Genomic DNA, 23,704 nt, shown 5'->3' with positions numbered 1-23,704 from the left:
TTTTTTTTCCCCTGAAGTTTCTTCACTTTTTATTTGCTTGGTTTTCTATGCATATATCTTTAATTGTTTCCAAATGCTCCAGCAGCTCTGACAAATGCCCAACAGTAATATTTCAAAATGCTAAAGCTCATCAGATTTTGCTAGGCCCACATTTTATTCTGGAGGACTTTACTCCTGCACCCAGTATAGCCAGCTCCAGTATGGGCAGATAGCTCTGTCACTGTGATGCACACATGGCTTCCACAGATACTCATTTGCTACTCCACTGAATTGGGCTCTGGTTTCCTGGATCTCATACCTTCCTTCTTTTGGTTCACTTTCACATCCTCTAGTAGAAAACTGGGAGTCACCTGTGACTCATTTTTCTCCTTACCCAGAAATCAAGATATCAAACAGATGACCAAACCCAGTAAATTCTGCTTCCCCAAATCCTCTCCAATATGTGTCCATTGTGTAATCTTTAGGGTCACTACCCTGGGCCAGGCCACCATCACCTCTCAGATTTCTACAAGCTCTGCCTAACTGGTCTCCTTGCCTCTGGGCTTAACCTTTTATGTCTATTCTTAGTGCAGCTAGAACTATCTTTCTAAAATATATATCTGATCTTGCTGCTACCCAGGTAAAACTTTAAATGAATTTCCACAAATCTCAGTATAAAATTCAAACTCTGTATCTTAGCATGGAAGGCCTTTACAATTTCTCCAGCCTCATTTCTCCCATTGTCTCTTTTGCACTACATTTTTAAGCAATACTTAACCTACAGTTTCTTACTTATCTGTGTCTTAGTTGCAATGATATTCCTCAAGGGGAACTCCACTGAATGTTTCCAAAACACCCATTGTGTCCCACCCATCATAGTAGACAGCATGAAACATACTTGATGCAATTACTTGTTCAATGTCTGTTTTTCTTGCTAAAGAATACCTAAATCCATTCAGTCATTATTTTCCCAGTGACTAGCAAGTATCTGGCACAGAGTAAGTATTTTTTCATGAAGAAATTAATGAATATACATACTCGGTTGCAAACTCAATTTCCTATAGGACCTAGATGGGTAACTTCATTGTTGGGGGCAGCCTGAGTGGGATCTGTGGCAAACTAGATCTGCTCCATCAAAAGAGCCTATTGATATGAGACACTAAGTCCCACCTAACTGCTACCAACTAAGCATATGGACACCTCCAGATCTTCCTTTTTTTTTTTTTTTTTTTTTTAAATAGAGGCCAGGAATCTGGACTTTTTTGGTAAAAGTTGGTATTTTACAAGTTGGCTACAGCTCATTTTCAAAAATAGGCCAAACAAAACATGGCTGCTTATTTCTGATCTCTGGTTGAAAGATAGTTTTGTATTGCCAGCCTTGCTCCGATGAGGCTCAGTTTGAGATCTCTCAGCATCTTTTGGGGTCTTTGTGAGAATGCTCGTCTGATAGCTCACATTTTGCATCTAAAGCAGAATTTGTCATGTTTTTGTACACAATAGCCCCTTCCAATATATTTTTAATAATATCATTTTTAATATCATTTTAATTGTATCAGTTCTCTAACTTGAAAATTATATCATCCTTGATTCCTCCTTCTTGTTTATCCTCCAGTCTAGACAAATGCTAAATTCTAGAAGGAAGGTCTTCTTTCAGATTAGTCAAGTGGAAAGGACATGGAATTTGGAGTAACATTCTATTGCTAGTCCATAGTTTCTATTCTATGGACTTTGCCATTTTCTAGTTGTATAACATTTGGTAAATTCTTTTAAACTCATTGTGCTTCAGTGTCCTTGGACTTAAAATTAGGATAATGAAACTTATTTGTCAGAGTTGCTCTAAGGACAAAAGAGCTACTTCATATGAAGTGCCTAGCACAGAGTAGATGCTCAATAAATGTTGAATTTCCTGTCTTATGCTCTTTTCTTACCTCTTCCATCTGTCTTCTTTTCCTTTTCTACTGCTAATACACTGGTCCAGGCATGTGAGCTAATATGAGTTTAGAGGAACTTGGCTTTTGCATCTGTTTCTCAACTACCTGCCACTTCAAGGAAAAACTTCACAAAATATAGGTAATTTATATACTTAGGAACCTTAATTCCTTTGTAAATTATATTCCTCTGTAACCCTAAGCTTCACATACCTCATTCTCCTATGCTCTCAGCTCACAGTAGGATTGCCACTTGTCATCTTCTTGGTTCACTGATTCCAGTATTTCTTTAACATATTGAAACCACTATCATTTGAATTAAATTTCAATATCCATCATGTCCCTTAAGTCCTACCAACCATCATCATCTGTACCCATATTTTCTTTCTTCTCTCTTATTAAAATGGATGAAATGTGCCTGTTCCTCTCAAAGGCAACCCCTTCATGCATTCTGTGTATCCTGTGTCCTTTTGCCTTCAGGACTTTGCTCATATAATTATCCCATCAATTTCCTTCATTTAGTTTCTCCCCCCTTTCTTCTAATTTATTCTTACTAGTGTACAAATGTGCTTTAATGTCATTGATCTTAAAAAACAAATAAACAAAGCTTATTTTGACCTCAAACTTCTCTCTAGCTTGTCTCATTTCTCTGCTTTCTCTCAACAAAACCTCTTAAGAGAGATGTATATATCATATACATATATACATATACATCCACCATTGTCTCTTCAACCCACTTCATTGGGTTTCCACCCAACTAATCCTATCAAGGTCACCAATTACTTCTATACTAGCAAGTACAATGGTACCTCTTCTGATCTAAGTCAATTTCTTCTCTTAAAACATCTCTGTTCTTAGCTTCCATGACAACAGCACATGGGTTCCTCCCATATCCATAGCAACTCTTTATCTCCTTGCTTTCCTAATTTATCAATGGAAACTCTTTCTAAATCCCTTTTCAGGCTTTAATCTCCTATCTCCCAAATCCATTCTAATAGCAAATCCTATTAACTTTACCTACAGAGCATGCTTCTATTTTCTTCACTACCACCAATCTAGTTGAAACTACCAACTTCTCACCCATATAACTACTGTAGCCTCTAATCTCCTTGCTTCCACTCTTAACTTACCACAATGTATTCCCACATTGCATCCAAAGTGGCATTTAAAAATATATATATATGTTATTTAAGATCACCATTAAAAAAATTCTTCAGTGGCCCCCTATCTCACTTTGGATAAAATCTTAAGCCCTTTCCTCGCTTGCTTGAACTTACAGGATTTAGCTCCACTGTCTATCTACATCTCCTACTGCACCTTATACAGCTTTCTCCTCACTCATTACACATCCATCTTCTTTCTGTTCTTTGAACATGCCTCATATATTCCTACCCTAGAGTATTTCCTCTGCCTGGAATGCTCTTTCTCAGATCTGCATGGTTGACTCCCCCTGTCATCCAAAGCACAACATAAAGGGTCACTCCTTAGAGAGGCATCTACTGTCCTCTCAACCTAAAGCAGTCTCTCAGCAATTTCCTTGCTTTAATTTCATCATGATACTTGCCATTATCTAACATTTTCTCTTAAATATTATTTTCATTCCTTCTTTGCAGGAATGTAACTTTTGTGAGAACAGGAAGTTGTTGGTCTTGCTCAATAATGTATCTCCAGCTCTAGAAGAGTTGTCTACAAATATTTGATACTCAGGAAAGGTTTGCTGAATGAATGAACAAATCAATGGATATATTTTACCTAAAATTTGTTTTCTATATAATTTCCAAAAAACTGGCAGTAAAAATCAGCAAATGAGTTTTATTCTCATTGAAATTTCAGTGAGATTTGATATTTGGGTAAAGGTTAGCAATAAATGATGGGATGAGTAAGTCTTTAGTTGGAAGATAAACCAGTTCAAAAACTGACTGGGCTACTACAGAAGTCCCAGTTTCTCACTGACACACATAATAAAGAGTTGTTGGTACTATCAACTTTTGAAACAATAAAACATTGTAAACAAAAATAGAAATCTGAGTAAGAAAAAAATATCTAAAGTTTTCCACATATAAACAATGTTTTTTATAAATTTGTCCTACATCTTACTTTCCTTTGGGCCCCTAGAGAGTCCATCTACATTATTTATTGAAAAAAAAAAAACAAACCTACACATTTGAATGCCAAAATGATTGCAATAAAAGAACAGATTTGGATAAAGACGTTCCAGGCAAGAGATTAAACAGTTAGATTTTTATTATTTATGCATCACTCATGTGACAATTTTATTTTGGACATGGTTTTTATCATATTCAGATGAATTCTATACCTTTGGTGCTGGAGGACAAAGTAAATTCACACTATGCACACTGAACACCTTTGAGGGAGTAAGAGAGTTGGAAAAGGCCATTCTTTTCACCTTTATTGGATCTTCAGAGAGCCCTCCATAGCTATATGTGGAGCTACTTACGTAACATTTCATGGTTATAGACAATTCTATGTTTCTACAAGACAAACACTTAAGGAATTACCTGTTAATGTGAAATTTGTTTTTAAAAATGAGGCAACTTTATTAAAGAAGTGGCAGCTTTTATATTCTGCATTTGAAAATTTAGCCCATGTTTAATCTAGAGCAAATCTTTTCATATTTTTTACACATGACAATTGTTTAATCAGCAACTATAGTGATTCAAGTAGTTTCTTTTACTTTGAAAGATTCCTCTTGAGTAGAAGAAAAAAATAATCAATGATCATTCAAGCTTTGATAAACAAATCATAATTACCAACAAGCAACTCAGAATTTGTCCCCCTAAAACATTACTTCTCTGGCTCCTTTGATGTCATTAGACTTCTCACAAAATAAGCAAGTGCCCTTGATTTCAAACAATTTTATTTAAAGGTGTAAGAAAAACACGGCTTCAGGCTCCCAAATTCTAAGTATCAGACATCAGTGAATTAAAAGAAGAAAGAATCAATAAAATTGCAGATATATGATGTGTAGAATACTGGAGAACACTTTGGTTTTTTTTGGCTTATCTGGAATCCATTTCCCTTTTTCCATTAGAACATCAACCTTCTTTTTAAGAGCATCCTTAATTGTATAATAATATTTTGGGAGGTATCTGGAATTTGAATCTTGAATAAATGTCATGGTTACATGGGGGTGTTTGGAGGTACACTCCTCACAAGAGCAGCAGTGTGTGGTCCGTACTGTCATTGTGCTGTGAATTCTGTGCATCAACTCAGAGCTCTCTTGGTTTCTACCCTTTTTTTTCATGTAAAGGTCTTCAGGCGCCTATTGATTTTGAGCCTGAGATATATTTTGAATAAATGTTCATCTTTACCATACCTTTTTATGGCCTATAATAAAAATAAAATAAAATAAAATAAAAAACTGACACAACTGTAAATCCATATTAAATAGTAAATCATAGCCATTTGTTGACCAATTAACATTTTCTTGTTATTGTAGTACTGTATTTGTCTAAATTTATGTTAAAGAAGCCAATCAACTTCATTAAACATATGCCCTTTCTTATCAAAATAAACTATTTCTCTTAGCTCAAGAGTTATATATCACTTTGCCGTTTTTATAGGGCTTTCATGTACTTTATATTATTTGGTGCTCATGGCGATCCTAGGAGATGGGCAGAAATAAATTTGTTAGCATCTAATGCAGAAGAGGAAACTAAGGTTCAAAGGGGTTAAGTAAGATGTCTAAAGTCACATGATGAGCTCATTTCAGAACTTGTGTTAAACCTAGGTCTTCTCTCTTCAGAATTTACATTTACTGTAGTACTTCTGTGATAATAACCAGTAACTACAGTCACTATTCTGTTTGTCAGAATACTTCCTTATATTGTTCATCATTTTTATCTATTTAAAATGAATCTCAGATGAGTGAATCACAAAATGTTAATTGTGAAAGGAATTTTAGAGGGCTTTTTTCACCCTCTACTACCATCATGTAAAAGTATATTCTTTGACATCCCTCCTTTGACTGCTTCTAGAGTCAAAGAGCACATTTCTTAACTTGGGAAAATATTATGTCGAAGCTCTATTTTATATGGATAAAGTACTTAGAGTTTGGGAGTAAGAAAAAATGCAGAGTGTACTATATTAAGTAGTGGATTATGGAGGAGCCACAAAAATTATCTCACCTCACTTCAACCCCAAGAATCAGCATCAAAAGTTAAGAAAAGGAAAAAAAAACAAATTAAATGAGACAGTTTGATTTTGTCTGTTCTCTGCAGATATGTGCCCACATTTCCTGTCCTTCCCTACCTCTGGCCACTGTCGGAGGTCTTACTCTGCAAAATAATACACACTGTTTCAGAGGGAGTTATGCCGATGTTTTATAACAATGAAAACTTATTTCGCAGTATCTTACTACTGGTTAACACTATTGAATTGTACTCGAAATCTTCTAGAGATATAATTGAGCCTAAAGTTTTGTTGGGGAAGTGAGTGACAGTGGTGGGCATTGTTATTTTGTGTAAGATAATGGGTAAAGCTTCTCTAGGAAGGTGATACTTGAGCAAAGACCTGAAGGAAATGAAGCAGCAGGCCATGTGGAAGAGCACTAGCAGAGGAAAGAGTGGGGACCAAATCTCTGAGTGGAGACCTTGCTTGGCTTTTATGTATAGGCTCGGTACAAACAACTCCAACATAGTTGTCAGAACCCGTTCATTGGTCATTAACTTGGAGCTCTATTTTACCTGCTGGATGCTGGCAAATGATTCAGGTACATTTTTGTTGCTTATTTATTTTCTTAAAAGTCCGTGGGGATTTTTTCCATTTCATGGCCAATGACTGGATCCAAGCCATGACAAAATTTTCACCAGTCTAAAATATCCCTCTTTGATAAAGTTTTCTCTGTTTTATAGTGGATGATCAATGTCTTAGCTATACAGCCCTGCATGAGTGGTCAACACAGAATCGTGAGCACCATGCAAGTGTTTTTCGGTAGCCCTTGCCTGGCACCTGGCTTCTCAATGTCTGTTTTCTTCCCAGAAGAAGCAACTGCCGATATGGAGGTGCTTGTTTTTTCTAGCATCTCTTAGTTCACTGACAATATTCTACACTAGACGTAATATTGTTAAGATGATGAAGCATCTGGGAAGCATGTCCTTGAAAAGCGGTCTAAGGAACTTGGAAACTTGTCTTGGAAAACAGAACTCTAAGGCAAAACAGAACTCTAAGGGACTCTATGAATTCCTTTAAAATATTTTAAGGATCAAGGCAGTAATGCCAGAAGCATAATTCCTCATCCAGGGAAGGCAGGCCTTAATAATCTTAGTAGCACTCTGAGTGCCCAGCCAAGTTTTAGATGGATAGATAGGTGAATGGATCTACACCATTAATATACTGCAGAACTTTCTAACAATCAGAACTTTCCAATAATACAATGGTCTACTTCTTAATTGAGTGACTTCTTCCATAATAGAAAGGTTCATGAAGAGGTTGGATGACTATTATAATAGAAATAAGAGGTAGACATTTCTGCACTGGGGGCACAGTTGGACTAGTTACTAGCTATAGGTTCTTGGAAAGCAGTGGTCCCTGGCAACACTCATGGGGCACAAAGCCAAACTTTAGAGATACATTTTGACTTGTTACCGTAGCATAATCTCTTCTATCCTAACTAACACATAGTCTTTGGTTTTAGTTTTGGATAGGAATTTAATATCCCATGTGGCCTAAGATAAGTTAATTAACTTTTCTGGCCTTGATTTGCTTATTATAATAATTGAGGGCTTAAATAAAATAACTTCCAAAGTTGCATTTACTCAAAAATGACATAACGTGATTCTGTGAATCAAGGAAATTCTCTGGGGAAGTGGTGGTATTAGCCCTCACAAATGTGCAGGTGTAGCTATTTGGGTCAATAACCTATCACCCAACATGGGAAGAGGATTGTTTTTCTAGAAGCTGTCTTTGGAGATTTCAGTTAGAAATGACATCATGCCACAACATTTTTTTGAGAGAGTCAATACCCAGAACTATCTTGAAATGTTACAAAATCTTACTATTGTACCCAGGGTAATTAACATGGAAAATTTCCTTTATCTATGGGAGGAGAATGATAAATACCAATTGTTGATTTTTTTCTATTCCATGTACTCCACAAACATTATCACACCAAGTACCCTACCCTCCTATGTATCTACCTATGTATGTATGTATGTGTGTATGTATGTATCTATCTATCTGTATAATCCCAGGAGTTGATGATATTATTTTCCCAGCTAAACAGTTTCTCCCAGTTTCTGAAGAAACTGAGGCTTTCAGAAAATAAAATACCTTCCCAACCAATTAGCAGTGCTAGGATCTAATTCCAGGTTTGTCTGAGTCCAAATCCTAAATTCTTAATCTCTAAAATACTTCTGGGTAGTTTATATGGGGAAAACTTTGTAAGTACAGTACTGCAGATTTAGTCCCGTCCTCTTTTATACATGGATAAATTAACCTCTTCTACCAATTTCACTCTGTGTCTTTCAATTTTCGTCACATATTGACTTTACCAAAATTATTTCTTTAATCTTTTTTAAAGTTCCTCTTCAGTTTCAAGAAGTTTCTCTGTAGGTTTTCTCTTTATTGCTCTTTTTTTTCACATTTGTCTTCCCACTCTATTACTTCATATAAAATATACATATGTGATCGTCTCTTACTCTGTCTATAATTTTAAGTTTCCAGTTCCAAATAACAAGCAAAGCAGTACTAAATTATAAGCTGTGTGGGTTTCTATCACTGTGTGAAAGGCATGTTATTTTGTATTTTTACCTTTCACTACAAAAAATTAAGCAGCACAGATTGAACTATTCCTAATCAAAACACTACCTGTTCTTTCATATCTATTTTTTGCATCTTTTCTGACACACTCTTGACATTCTTTTCCTAATGCCATTAACCTTGACTCTGTTCCCTACCTGCTTTATAAGAATGTACAGTACAGACTCTTGGCCAGCTAGAACATTCTCAGTATAAAATATCTGAATGAAAATATTTTTTAAAATGTATAAAAGGTAATTCTTGCCGTAATATAATATTAAGAATACAAATAGTTATCTCATTACTCAATAAATCTCAAATCACAATGGTAATAACATCAAAATAATACCAAGAAAACAGTAAAATAAGATGGCAGACAAAAAATACTTCATTTAATCTAACTTTGAAAGGTTTAAATCCCCTAAGGGCTCAATACTTTGCCTACAAGTCCTTACAAACTTTGATTAAGAGGAACTTTTCCTCGCAAAACAGCGATTTTATAGCATTTTGTTTGTAGTGTACATTGTGGTAATCTCTCCAACAGTTCTTCCACCTCATTTCCTTGTGTTGCTGCCAGTAAGGACAACTCTACAGAGGTGGCCCATCATTGTTTAACCCAATTAGAGTAATTTCATTTTTCTTGACATGGTGGATCCCATAGCAAATGGACTGGATCAACAACGAACATGTGACACAATTAAGGTCAATGAGACCTAAGGACAAGTTAACTGAAGAATTCTGGGGGAGACACTTCTCGTCCTTCTCAGAAAAAGAAAAAGTTTTCAGAGGCCAAAAATTTCTAATTTGGGATGCTGTGGACGTGAACACTAGAACAGTTCTAGCCATTCTGCCCCATGAGGGAAAGCCAGCCTCAGAATAAAGCTGATCCCACACAAAGCAAATAGAAACATACCAAGTCTGGAGCTTGTTCTGAGATGCATTTTCCACTTATGTGAGCCAATCAAGCCTATTTCTTGTTTAAATCAGTTTGGATTGGTTTTTGTATTACTTGAAACACACATAATGAGCCCTAATTGATACGTCAGTCCTTTTGTTTCTTAATTTACCTATTTTTCTAATAATGCACAAATATATCCATGTATTATTGTAATCAAATCTCAAGTCAGATAATTTAGATCATATCTCAATATCAGATACTTTAGAAAAAAGGAACTTACAGGGCTGTTTTAGGAAACTAATAATATTGAACTTTGGGAGTCAAAGAAACCTTGAGAGATTATGTGAAAGGTCTTTGAAATACATAAATCACACCAATAACAAAAGATAACCATTTCTCCTGAATTCTAATACATTGCAAAAGTGTTATCAAATCCTTGGTTCACTTGTATTATTTTTATTTATTGTTAATCCAAGCTCTCTTCATTAAGCCCCTAGTGACTGACTTGATATGTAAAACTCTCCAATGGCATTTTCTGCCTGATGCATCAAGTCAAACAATGCTGTGTAACTCTCAAGACCTTTCATAATCTGGGTTCTCTCTGCTCTCCCTACTCTACCTACATATGTCAGCACTTGCTCACTTGCACCTGCAGCTGCAGACTCTTCACAGCTTTGCTGCTCCTCTCCTCTCCCTCTACATATATTCCATCTTAGTTTTTGCATCTGTGCTTTTTGGTCAGGCCCTTCCCCATCCCCTCCAAGAATGGAACTCTTCTCTATACACAAGCTCTACCACAGGATTTGGTTCTTTGGCCCTGATTATACTTTATTATGTATTCACCTCTAACGCTTCAGTTTTCTCTGTGATTAGGTTGTCAGATCCTTGAGAACAAGGGTTGAGATTTATTTCTATTATAACCCCCCTAAAGCTTCAAATACTGTGTAGCAGAGTAGATATTAAATGAGTATGTACTTGATTAATTAACCATATTTTTACTATTTGTCTTACAGACTCTGTTGCATGCATCTAGAAAAAGATTTTAAATGGCTGGATTGCCCTAGGGCTGCCAGATTTAGTAAATAAAAGTATAAAATGCCCAGTTAAATTTTAATTTCAAAGAAATAACAAACTGTTTTGTGTTTTAGTATAAGTATACCCAATGCAATATTTGGGATAGAATTATACTGAAAAATGGCCTGTGTTTTAGTTTAAAAGTTAAACTCTACTGGATGTCCTTTATTTCATCTGGCAATTCTAGATTGACCTGACCTAAAAAAAACAAAACTTTGTGCTTAATTTCTTAAATTAGAGCTAAATGCCACATTTATGAATTGCTTAACTTTATATAGTCTTACTAATCAAGTCCTATAGTACATGAAGTTCTCTGCATTGTTTCATCTAGCAGCAACAACACATAGATTGAGTATCCATTATGTGAAGGTCACCATGTATCCTCCTGTACAGGGAGGCAAGGATGAAGAATGAAAGATTCATCTAAGATGAATAAGATCTTTCCCTCTACCCTCAAGTAGTTCATAGCCTGGTGGAAGCCACAGCCCATTTCAGTCCAGCCTCCACTTATGTGCAATCTGGATGTTAATCCATATGGCCAAAATGTTTTAGGTCTGATTCAGCCCTCCTGGGCAAAGATTCAAGATGACACCATACACACAGGTGGTCAAAAATGAAGGATATTGGTTTTGAAGTACACATTAAATAGTTTCTGTCTCTGAAGTGTTATATAAACACTGTAATCCATTATCCTAAATGAAAACAATCATTCAAAAATCCTTTTGATCAGAGCATTTTACTCTGCTTTTGATATTAACTTAGTTTTTATGATGGGACATTTTTTTTTCTGGTTCTTGGATATGTAACATGCATTTTTTTTAGCATAAGCAATGGAAATGTATTGCATGATATTTTCCCCCTCTTAGCCATTAAGTTCTTCATGGGTGAATGCCATTCCAGCTACTTAACCTGAGTCACTTATTTAGGTGAACAATAGGATCCAATGATTTAGATTTTGAACCTTCTGCTGTGTGGCCTTAGTCTGCTGTAACTAATCTCTCCAGTGTTTTCTGGTCATAGGAGACATTTTCTTTGCCTAGCACAAGATCATAATGGCAGTGCGTATGTATGTGTGTGTAAAGTTTGACATTAGTTAAAAAATTTTAGCTACACTATATGTATAAGTTGTATGCCATATAAATTCAGTGATGTTTGTAATAACCAAAAATTTCAAATTCTAGAAATAACAGCATGTTTTTCATAATAGTATACTTGACTCTTTGTGTGTGTGTGTGTGTGTGTGTGTGTATGTAAAAGCATTTCTTAGACTTGTAACATAATTCAAGGCTTTAAAACAATGTCACCTTAACATAAAACATACAAATTTTCAGTTCTGGAATAAAGAGTACCATATTTTCCCTTTCTTTTCTAAACATAAGCTATTGATCTCAACCTACCAACCTGTTATTTTCTTGGAGATCATCTTCAGTTAAAATAAAAAGGCATATTACATAAAATGATGATTTCAATGGAGTTCAATTGGTTATTGGCATATTACATGAAGTTGCAAATGGAGTCACATTAAAAGGTAATGAGAATATTGGGAAAAGTTATATTAATTTGAATGATTTGTCAATTACCTAGATAGAAGGCTGTAGTTAGCATTATCATTATGTCAAGTCTCTGGAGTTATGAAATACTCATTTGAAGTACATATTTTAGGTTATCAAAAATTACCTTTGGTAGCTCTTCAATTTGATTGGCATCTAGGTAAAGTTCCTCTAATGTCCGTTCAAAGTTAAAGACCTCCTTTGGCACCTGCTGAAGGCTGCAGTGGGAGTAATCTAAAACTGAGATGATTTCTTCTTCACCTCGGAAACATCGGCACGGCACCAGACGGCCGATGATTTTCCGCTTGGTGGTCATCTCCAGGCACTGCACTAGAGAAAAACAGAAAAAAAAAACAACTGCTTAACTACCTGCCTTTGGAAGGCATTCTTATAATATTTAAGCTTAGAAATTTACTTATGTTGTATATTTTATAATTATATAATGCCTTAAAGAAGTTTACGTAAGACATGCACATGCAATAGATCATTTAATCCTTAAACAGCTCTCCAAGGTATGTAAAGACATGTTCTTATTCCCATTTAACAAATAAAGAAATGGATTCAGAAAGGGTCAGAATCCCATTATCACACAGTTTTGGAATGGCAGAACTGGGCCAGAATACAATCCTGACTTAGCACAATGCTTACATTCACACTTGAAACATGAAACTATAATATGTTTTTTTTTAAATTTTATACAAATTGCAGTGCAGAACAGAAACCTCCAGAATTTGTTGGAGAAAAACACATTTCTCTCATTTCTGCAAAATAGTCAAGTTTTACCCATAAGGTTTATGATATCCTCTTTTTGACTCAAATTTATTCCATTAATCAATAATTATTTATTGGGCTTCCCTGGTGGCGCAGTGGTTGAGAGTCTGCCTGCCGATGCAGGGGACACGGGTTCGTGTCCCGGTCCAGGAAGATCCCACATGCTGTGGAGCGGCTGGGCCCGTGAGCCATGGCTGCTGAGCCTGTGCGTCCTGAGCCTGTGCTCCGCAATGGGAGAGGCCACAACAGTGAGAGGCCCACGTACAGCAAAAAAAAAATAAAAATAAAAATAATAATTTATTAAATAACTAATATGTTCCAAGCATTGAACTAGGTACTGGGGATAGAGATGAACTGAACAAAGCTCCTATTGGAGATACAGTTATTCGCTTCAGAATAAGAATCTGTCCCTATGGATCCTTTTATTTTAATGGGAGAGAACAATCATGGCAGAAACTTCTGACATCCTGCATGTCTTTCTCTAGGTTAAAATGACCAAATGTCATGAAATCTTGCACAAAATTGATATCATGGCATCTATAACACTTTATTAAAGTTACTGTTTTTCATGTCGTTCTTTCCCTAGACTGCAAGGCTATTGAGGGTAGTAACTGTGTTTTGTTCATTTTTACATTTGTATTGGTTCTTGACATATAGTAGATATTCAATAACAAATGTAAAATGAACAAATCAGTTCATGAATGAATAGATGGATACATTTGGGACTCTCTCCCCAACCACCAACAGATACTGATAATTTGCTTGAAAAATTTCTCATTCTAACTAAAATGTCACTATCTCTGTGAATGTCTCCCCAGGATAAATGAATAGTGTCTTCCTCTGAGCTCCCAGGGCACTAATCACATTGCTTCCTAATTATGTGTACTATTTCCTTGTGTACTGGGTGAGTTCTTGAAGGAGAGGATCTTGTCTTATTCATCTTTGAATTCACAATAACAGTACACAGTTTGCCATCTGCAGAAGTAGTACTGAATGAGCATCAATTTGAAACTCGCATTTTATTCATTGATTTGTTTTTACTTATCAGCATAAACTTATTTCCGAAACAGAAAGTAGTGATAGTTCACAAAAATAATATAGCATTTTGTTTTGAAATGGCTTAGATTAAATCAAATTTGGAGGCAAATGAATACAATATGCTTGAGAGATGTTGAAAGTGCAGCCCAAAGCCATTTTTATTCCTCCTTTTACTTATGAAATTAATAAAATTATATTTTGGGACAGGTTCATGAGTCAGCTCTTATAGAAGGTTATAAGAACATGGTAATCTTTAGAAGGTTTAACTAAAAACATTAAAAAAGATGGTCTTTCCTCTCCATTACTTTCTATCTCTTGAACTCCTACACTTCTCATTTCTGGGAGCTTGAATCACAAGGTTTTGTAACTTTTATTTTACTCGACTTTCCTTGAAAGCCCTGATTGTAGGTTGATCTCTACATGGGATCTAGCACATATCAAGCAGCCAGTAAATGCATCTAGTAAATATATGACATATATTAGGTACCTAGTTCATATTTGTTGAGGTTATTGCAGTTGTAAAAGTAAGTGATGATGGCTCAGGCTATGATAGTGGCAGTAAGGATGGGGAGAAGTGATAGACTGGAAAGGTATTTAAGAAGCAGAATCCAAAGTGTGGGTAATGGATTGGATGAGAGGTGGAAGGGGTGCTGTGGAGAGAGGGAGAAGTCTTGAAAAATTCCCAGGTTTTTAATTTATCACTAGTAGCCACATTGACTACCCAGCTGTGATGCCGTCAAGCTGACTCAAGGTGTGTATCCTGTCTGTCTCTATGACTCACAGGTGAGGAATCAATTGTTCATATTTTGTTTTTGCCCAGTTCCTTGCACTCACCCTTTTGTGCTGAACCTTGTAGCTATTTCTTGATACCCATCTGTTGCTGCAATTGCAAATTTTTTATAATGAAGAGAAAAAAGAGAATATCCAGGCCTGGACCTGAACCATTTGGCCAGAGAATCCACTGTCCACTAAGACTTTTGCAATTTAATTCACTTAGGACTGCTTTCCCTTTTGTTGATCAAAAATGTAGGCTCTTCTGGTCCTTTTTTCGGTCCCTTGTCTCATTATTACAATGTGCTGAGCTTTCCCCCTGACCCAACTTCTCTTTCCTTCAATCCCACTAAACTCTGAAATTGTGCCTTATGCCATGATCAATAACTTCATTGATCCTCTCCACTGAAGGCTTCCTCCCCTTCATAGTCTCAACTAAAACATGGTTCACTTATAGCCTTTAAAAGTGGAGCATGCTGATTTTCTCATACCTTAAACACACTTCAAGGTTGGAAAGTGGAATTGATATCCTCCCTTTCTCTCTAAAAATTATTAATCTTCTCTCATCCTAAAAAATGTCCTGCTCCTCTGATGGTCTCATTACCTGGTAGTAACATCTTTCTACTCTTTTTCATATCATTCATTACCACCTCTAGAACCCATTGATGACTTTGGTATCTGATTCATGGACTATCTCTCAATCGGAACTCCTTCCATTCCTGATTTATGCTCCCTACACGTTATAGCTTTCAACTTTTTTTCCATCTTAAATTTCTAAGTAACTTGATTGTAGTGCTACTCCATTAATTTTTCCCTTGCAGATATCTAGGTAGTTTACCTTTCTTCTAACAAAGTTTCAATGAACTTCTAACCAACCAAAATATATATAGCAATTTTGTTTTAAATTAATAGTACTTATTTTATTATAGCTATAAATATCACTGTAATTCAGTCACATTTTATTTCTTCTGCATCTTATTCTTTAAAAATTGCTTTTTTTTTTCTTTGGTTTGTCTATGTGTCTTTTTTTTTTTTTTAATTTTATTTATTTATTTATTTATCTATTTTTGACTGTGTTGGGTCTTCGTTTCTGTGTGAGGGCTTTCTCTAGTTGCGGCTAGTGGGGGCCACTCTTCATCACGGTGCGTGGGCCTCTCACTGTCGCGGGCTCTCTTGCGGAGCACAAGCTCCAGACACGCAGGCTCAGTAGCTGTGGCTCACAGGCCTAGTTGCTCCGCGGCATGTGGGATCTTCCCAGACCAGGGCTCGAACCTGTGTCCCCTGCATTGGCAGGCAGACTCTCAACCACTGCGCCACCAGGGAAGCCCTATGTGTCTTTCATTAATTCAATTTCCTATCTCTTCTTCTCTTGATATAGTGAAAAATGTGTAATCTGTCTTATTTCCCCCTGGAATAATCTTTTAGGAGCACTATATCTTCCTGCTTCAGTCTGGAGTGGTCACTTTACTTTTCTAGACCTGATGTGTGTGTGTGTGTGTGTGTGTGTGTGTGTGTGTGATCCTGGAATTTCTCTTCACTGTCATTCTGTGAATTTTATATTTCCTTCCATTTTATTCCTACTTCCTGAACCCCATGTCTTTTCTTTCTAGACTTATTGGACTATAACATCCAATGGTGAAATATAACATCCAGTAACTTACTGAGAAAGAATCTACTGTAGGAACATTTTTGAGACCTCTGCATATACAAACATGATTTCATTTCAGCCACAAACAATTGAAAGTTTGGCTGGATATATACTTCTAGGTCAGAAATAATTTTCTTTATAAATTCGAAGGCATTTTTAAAGTATTATTTTCTAGCTTTTAAGGTTGCTGTCAGGAAATCCAGCTCTATTACTATTCAAAATCCTGTTTTACGCCCACCTTCCCCTCTCCCAAAATATTTTAGAACTTTTATTCTTAGTCTTCTGAAATTTCATGACAATGTACTTTGATGTGTTTTTATCCATTGTACTGGGTACTAAATGGGCCCTTTCACGTTGGAAGCATTTATTGTTAAATTATGTTAAATTTTCTGTTATTATTTAATTGATGATTTCCTCCTGCTCTTCATTGTTTCTATTTTCTTTTTCTGTAATCCTGATTAGTTGAATGTAGGAAATGTCTAGTAATTTAATTATTTTTTCTCTTGTAATTTCCATGTCTTTGTTTTTTTATTTTATTTTCTGGAAGATTTTCTCAACTTCATCTTCTAAATACATCTCCTGTATTATCTTTTATTAGATAACATATTTTTATTGTCCAAAAATTAGTTGTTGCTTCCTAAATGCATGTTCCTTTTTAACAGTATCATGATTGTATTTCAGGGCGCTATATCATTTCATTTCTCTAAGAAGATATTAGCTATAGACTTTTTTTTTGCCTTTTCCCCCTGCTCTGCATTTTTTTCTGAGTTCCATTTTCTGTTTGTTTCGTTTCATCTTTATTTTTCATGATAGGGGTCTTCCACAAATATCTGGTGATCCCTGGCTGTCCTTCAATATTGAAGAGTGACTCTCTAAAGAACTAATTGGAAGCTTTGTATGCATAATAGGTATCACTGCAGGATGATTTGCAGCAAGCCAAAGAATATTCTGGTCTTTAGCCTGAGGCATAGCTATGAAACAGGAGGGAAGGAGGCAGGGCACAACCTTTAAAAGAATGACATAGCCATAGTACATGATGAAAACTAGTGAGAACCAACTAGGTACAAGATGGCAGAAGATTCAACTTCCAGTGGACCTTGAGCATAATTACTCACACATTGTAATACATTAGCATGCTAAATGACACTCCCACAGGTGCCATGACAGTTTCAAGGCTGACCATAAAAGGCCAAAAAGTGGGTGGTAGCCGAATTCCTGGAAATCTCTGCCCATTCCCCAAAATAATTGGAATAATCCTCCCACTCATTAACCTCTGAAATATGCAGCCCATAAAAACTAACCATGCCATATTTCGAGGCCTCTTGCCTCTTGCCTTCCAAGATTGCTCACACTCTGTCTGTGGAGTGTGTTTCTATCTAAATAAATCTGATTCTTACCTATCACTTCGTCTCTGAATTCTTTGGTGATGAAGAAAGACCTTAAATTCACTGGGAAGAGCTATGCAGTTTTGTAAATAAGGATTTAAGTCGATTTTTCTATTTTCAGTACTAAGTCTCCTCAGTTCTTTGTCTGGTACCTGTTGTCTCCAAGACTCTAAGGAGGACTATGAAGCAAATCAATTTCTACATCCCTTTGTGGGTGCTTTATAATGTAACTGACAATGTACTTTTTATATACGTGAATATAAACTACATCTTCTTTCCCTGTCTTCTTAAAATTTGTTGAAATCTCTTATCTCCTAGTGTCTTCTTTTCAATTTTCACTCTCCTTGTGAGTATATGCATTTTAAAATTTCTTTTAGTTTAGTGCAATTTTGGTTGTAAGTATAGGTCAATAAGGAAGGTGGGAGATTAACTTCCATGTTTAAAAGAAAGTTTTCCTTTAAGCCCTTTCATACTTTTAATCCCTTCTTACTTGACCTATTAGGAGCATTGGACAGAGAATTATATTTTTCTTTCAGAAACACTCTCTTCCTTTGACTCCCCTGACTTCACAATCTTCTGACATTTATCCTTCCACTTTGGTTCCTCAATTTCAATCTTTTAAGAAGATCCATCTTCTCTACCAAATATTGACATTTATAGTATTAGAGAGTTATTCCCTGGCTAGGCTTGTTGCCCTTCTAATTGTACGCTCTCTCCCTTTCAATCTTTACAGTCTCACTCACCTTTCCCAACTCTTTTCATTTAACTTTGATGAGTGATAGCTATAAATCTTTTCAAATTTCTACTCAAATTTATTTCCCTCATCAATTCCACTTTGTGTTTTATGAGCATCTCAAACATAACATGTTAAAAATTGAAGTGATGCTCTTCAAAGGTATGGAGTCCATCATCATAGTCAAGACCTTGGACACTGAAGCCAACTCCCTGGCTGTGTGACTCTCAGCACATATTTAACCTCTATCAATTTAGTCATCTCTAAGATAACAGAGTACATACCAAGCTCATAGAATTGTGTCTTCAAGTTTTAAGTATTCACTAAGTGTTGGCAATTACTGTTCTGCCCAAACCTCCTCCTCCTCCTCCTGTGCTCTCAGTCTCAGTGAATGGCAATACAGTTCACCTAGTTTCTCAAGATGGAAAGCTTGGCAATGTTCTTGACTCCTCTCATTCCCTCACTTCCCACATCCAACAATCACCAAGTCCTAATCCTTCAATAGCCTAAACATATCCTGATTCAGGTCTGTTTTTATTAATTTCAACTGCCTAACAACATAGTTCAAACTATTTTCTCTTGCATATGTACCTGTCTCTCTATTGTTCTCCCATCACAGTGAACCTGGGGTGACCTTTAAAAACACAAACATTATTATGTCACCTTCCTGTTTCAAATACTTCAATGATTCCTCTCTGCCCTCCAGACAGTCTCAAGTCTTTATTGCGGCTTAAAATAATGGTACTCTGGCCTGACTGCTGTCTTCCACACTCACACCCAGCTCTCTGTGCAGCCTGGCCAGGTACCACGCTTATTGTTTTCTTTGCTCTTCTTATTCATGGCTTCTTTTGCATTTCTAGGACTACATGATCTTTCTTCTACTAGGGCCTTCAGAAATAGGGCTGCCTTTGCACAGGGTACATTTCCTTGCTCTTTAAAAAAAAAATAGATTAGAAGGGAAAGTAGCCTCTCTTTATTCAATATGTTCCAACTCTGTATGTCCTCATCTCTATATGTTTCAATTATATGCTGCCATACCCTTTGATCACATTTTAATTACATATTCAAATCAATCTTGTTCACTAGATTGAAACTTCTGTGAGGACAGGGACCATGTCTAGCCTTTAAACACTGTATATTTCCAGTAACTTTAGTATCTAGTTCAGAGTAGATACTTTAAAAACATTAACTGTATTAATAAATGAATATGGTAAGTAAAGATGATTATAATGACTTTTATTTGTATAGTCCTTGCAAAATTTCAAAATAATTTACAATTTATCACCTTTTTTCTTGATGAATAAGCATTCATATATTATTTTCTATATTTCACTAATAAACTAATTAAGGTTTAGTGAGTCTGTAATGTGCATAAGGTCACACACAGAGTGATTAGTAGAATTGAGGTTAGATCTCATTTTTCTTGACCCCAAAGTTATCATTTTTTCCCATTAGCAGACCCTGCATTACATTTACAGGGATACACATAGATCAGCATATGAGAATTTATCAAACATGAGTTTACTAGTTGTTCTATACCAAACACACACACACACACACACACACACACACACACACACACTTGATAGTTATTTACACATAGACTACTTCATAGGTGCAAACAGAATGATGGGGTAGCAGTGAGGGAAATAACATTGTTCTTTTATCTGGTGATAAGAGTTTAAACATTTTTTTGCATGTCAAAAGTATGAAAATACAGTAGGGTAGAATAAGTAGAGCATAACATACAAGAAAGCACATAAATGTTACATACATAATATATAGAAGCAACTTTTGCTTTTTCCTGAAACATAACCACTTCCCAGTATACCGTAGAAGCATGTGGCTTCACATCTAGTGTATGGACTTTGACTCAGAAGCAACCAGACTTCCTGTTTTACTACTATCCTTAGCAAACACCCAAAAGAGGAATTCTTAGATTTTCAGTTTTTCAAAGGGATTTAAAAAGGCAAGAGGAAAACAAGTTTTCATCTCTTCCTGTTAAAGTCCTTCCAATAAATTCCTTAAGTCAAAGATAAGAGTATTACCTTTTTTGGATTCTCACTGCATGGATTCTCTTCTCTCTTGAATCATATATATATATATATATATATTTTAAAATCTGAATTGAATAGCTAAAGGGATTTTTCTTTTTCTATAGCCACAGCATACAGTCAACAGTCTCCCTTTCAACACTCTCCCTGAGTCAAATATATTTAAGTAGCAGGGCTCGCTAACATGGCCTAACATAGGTGAAACAGCAAAAAGACTTATCTTGCTACAGTCATCAGGTCCTTCTCTATTCATAATTTAAACCAAAGAGAATTTCAATCACTTGAGAATTATGCCTACAGTAGTTGACCCAAGCAATAAGAATATATGTATCAAAACACCTGATTTCCAGTACCACTGCATTCTCTAGGATTTTAGACCCATGTATGCCAATGTTACCCTTGCCTAATATTTCATCCCTGGAAAGTTAAAGGGATAAGGGAAAGTTCAATCTTTCCAAGATTTCTTGTGATAAATACTCTGGCTGTCCTCATTAGTTGGCACAGTCTTACATTTTTCAAATGACAAATGTTTCTAATTTATTCACTGAGAAACCCTTTGCTTCACTAAATGTGCCACAGGGATATGGAAACCTGCCAAACTCTCTCCATGTCCTACTTCAAGAAACATCTTTAAAACCATTACCTAATCTGAAGTAGTCTCTAAAACTCCCTTATCAAGACAACATACATGGTGATTCTTGGACTTCAAGTGGAGCATCTGAGGTTTGTTTGTTTTTTGATTGTTGAAATGTTCACATTTCAAAAATACTCATATTTCATGGGTTTGTTTTCATCTTATCATTATAATATCTGAAAGCCTGAAATTGTTATCCATAATTTGATTTGATATCATTACAAGGAAACCAGTTTGTCTTCACGAAGATCAATGGACTGTTATTAAGATAAACACATTAGTGGTCTTTAATGCTGATATTATCACATCAGCAATCAAAACAAGAAATCAAGAAGGAAAGCATGGTGTCTGGTACCAAGAAAAAGCTTTTCTAATAGTTCTAATTCTGCCTTTAGACAAGTGAGTTCTTTTAAGAATAGCAATGTTTCCATTCTCCTTCCTCACATATTTCCCAGGAATTTTCATCCACTGACTTCAGAAAGTCTCTTTCTATGAATGATTCCTAATATAAACCATCATCCCTGATTTAGTTTCTAACTGCTTGATGAGCCACCTATCTTTAAATAAAACTCAACTTGTCTAAAGGAGAACGTGAAAAATATTTACTAAGTTCCTACTCTGTACCAGACACTGTGCTTTCCCTCTTGATTTCTTGCTTTGATTAGTTGTGTTTTAATTCTCTTAATGCTGTACCTTGGAGTCATCTTTTACTACTCCTTTCTTTCCTTCTGTATTAGACATTCAATGTCTTCCCTTTCCTTTCCTTACCATTCAATCTAGTTCAGATCTATACCATCTCCTAGTAGTACTGCCCAAAGTAATACAGTACGAAAGTATACTATTTCCAGACATCTTTCCTTTACAATCATTTATGCAGCAAATATTTATTAAGTGTCTACAATGTGCTGGGTACTGGGTTATATGGTGGGAAAAAACAGTGGGTAAAAGAGCTACGTTCCCTGCTCTAATAAATTTCCTGGATAGTGAGGGAGATAAATATTGAACAAAAAATTAAGCAAATAAATCCATACTTGTACATTGTAATAATTGCTTTAAAAGAAAATATTAGAGTTTTATCCATTTTATATATTTACACATTAAGTATCTTGATTAATCCCCTAAAATGCATGTCCATTCCCCAGTTCTAAAAGCTTCACTGTGTCTACATTTTCAATAGCATTATTTCCCAGTCCATGTCCCTGGGTCGTATCTCTTCTAAGAAGTAAGCACTGTGCATTAGCAAATTAAGGGCTCAGAGAGGTTTTGTGACAAAGAAATATGCTTATTTTTGTTCAAACTAGTGTTTCCTAAACCACTTAAAATTTAAAACATGTAAAATGTTATAGTTTATCACCATAATTAGGAATTAGTCTTCTGAATCATACATTTTAGGAAAGCCTGGTCTATAAGATTCTTTAGCTTGACAATCAAGCTCTCTATAATCTACTTTTCAGCTGTTTTATCTAGTACTTCCAAGTCTGTGCTCTACCTTAAACCACTCCCAATACTTAATGTCCCTGATCCACTTTCTTCATCTATACAATCCTGCCAAACTATGGTAATACCATTACATCTTTATAAATCATGTTGAGTAATTTTATTTATTGGTTATTATAATTTGTTTGCAGGTATTAAAACATCACAGTAGCTGATGTTAAAGAAGCTTGTGTTTTGGAACTTCTGGGAATGACAAATAGAATTCTTTGTTTTACTCTTTAATTTATTTAAGTCCTTGTCTACTAGTCACAGTGTGCTCCAGTAGAAAAGAGATCCACAGAATCTGAGTTTGGATCACTTATTGAAGCTCAAATTCTTCTTTTTAAAGTCTTCTCTAACTGTTCCAGACTATAAATAATGCTGCTCTCCTTGTCTTCCTCCTCTTCCTTACTATTATTATTGTCATATTAACACTAATTACTCTAAAGAACATCAACATAAGGCTTATAGAATCAATCTGAAAAAAACCTCGAGAGAAGATTTGTGCTGAGTAGTAGAATTTACGATCTTACTAAAAAATCTTTCCTTATTTTTACATAGGTGAAAAACAATATTTTAATCTCTTGTCCTTCTTTCTCCACACATCCTCTCCTAGAATTTTTATCTACTTACTTACTTAAATATGCAAACATGACTGTAGAGGACAGTAGAAAGCAAACTTCAAGCTTAGCTTTAAAATGGCTCAAGTTCAGGAAAAAGTTCTAATTCTATAATAAAATGTTACAGCTATGTTTCTTGAAGAATTTTGCTTTTAGGCAAGTTGTGAACCTGAGCCATGAGCAGTATGAAGAAACAAATTTCTAAGTATTAGGGTACTCTCAAAGATCTAACTTTCAAAATGTGGTAACCTAAAGTAATGAGTCTCTGGAATAATATCTGAAGACTTGTTTATACAGAGGTACAGAATAAGAAAATAGAAGAGAAGTAGTCAGATATAGGCAATTTAATTAATAGTATCTTAGGTTTGTTTGGAACCTTAGTCTAA

At 35.5% G+C, this 23,704-nt stretch overlaps 1 protein-coding gene across 2 annotated transcripts in view; it reads right to left on the bottom strand.

Moving 5' to 3' along the window:
- Nucleotides 1–23,704, bottom strand: part of LOC307182241 (leucine-rich repeat-containing protein 7-like) — a 395,705-nt gene that overhangs the window by 193,779 nt on the left and 178,222 nt on the right. For both annotated transcript variants that reach the window (XM_079913466.1, XM_079913467.1), the window contains exon 3: nucleotides 12,316–12,518. In XM_079913466.1, the coding sequence (XP_079769592.1) occupies nucleotides 12,316–12,518 (203 nt within the window). The remainder of the gene's footprint in view (nucleotides 1–12,315; nucleotides 12,519–23,704) is intronic.

The sequence above is a fragment of the Stenella coeruleoalba genome (genome assembly GCF_951394435.1).
Source record: "Stenella coeruleoalba genome assembly, chromosome: 1".
Lineage (NCBI taxonomy): Eukaryota > Metazoa > Chordata > Mammalia > Artiodactyla > Delphinidae > Stenella > Stenella coeruleoalba.
This window is presented reverse-complemented; position numbering and strand designations above follow the sequence as displayed.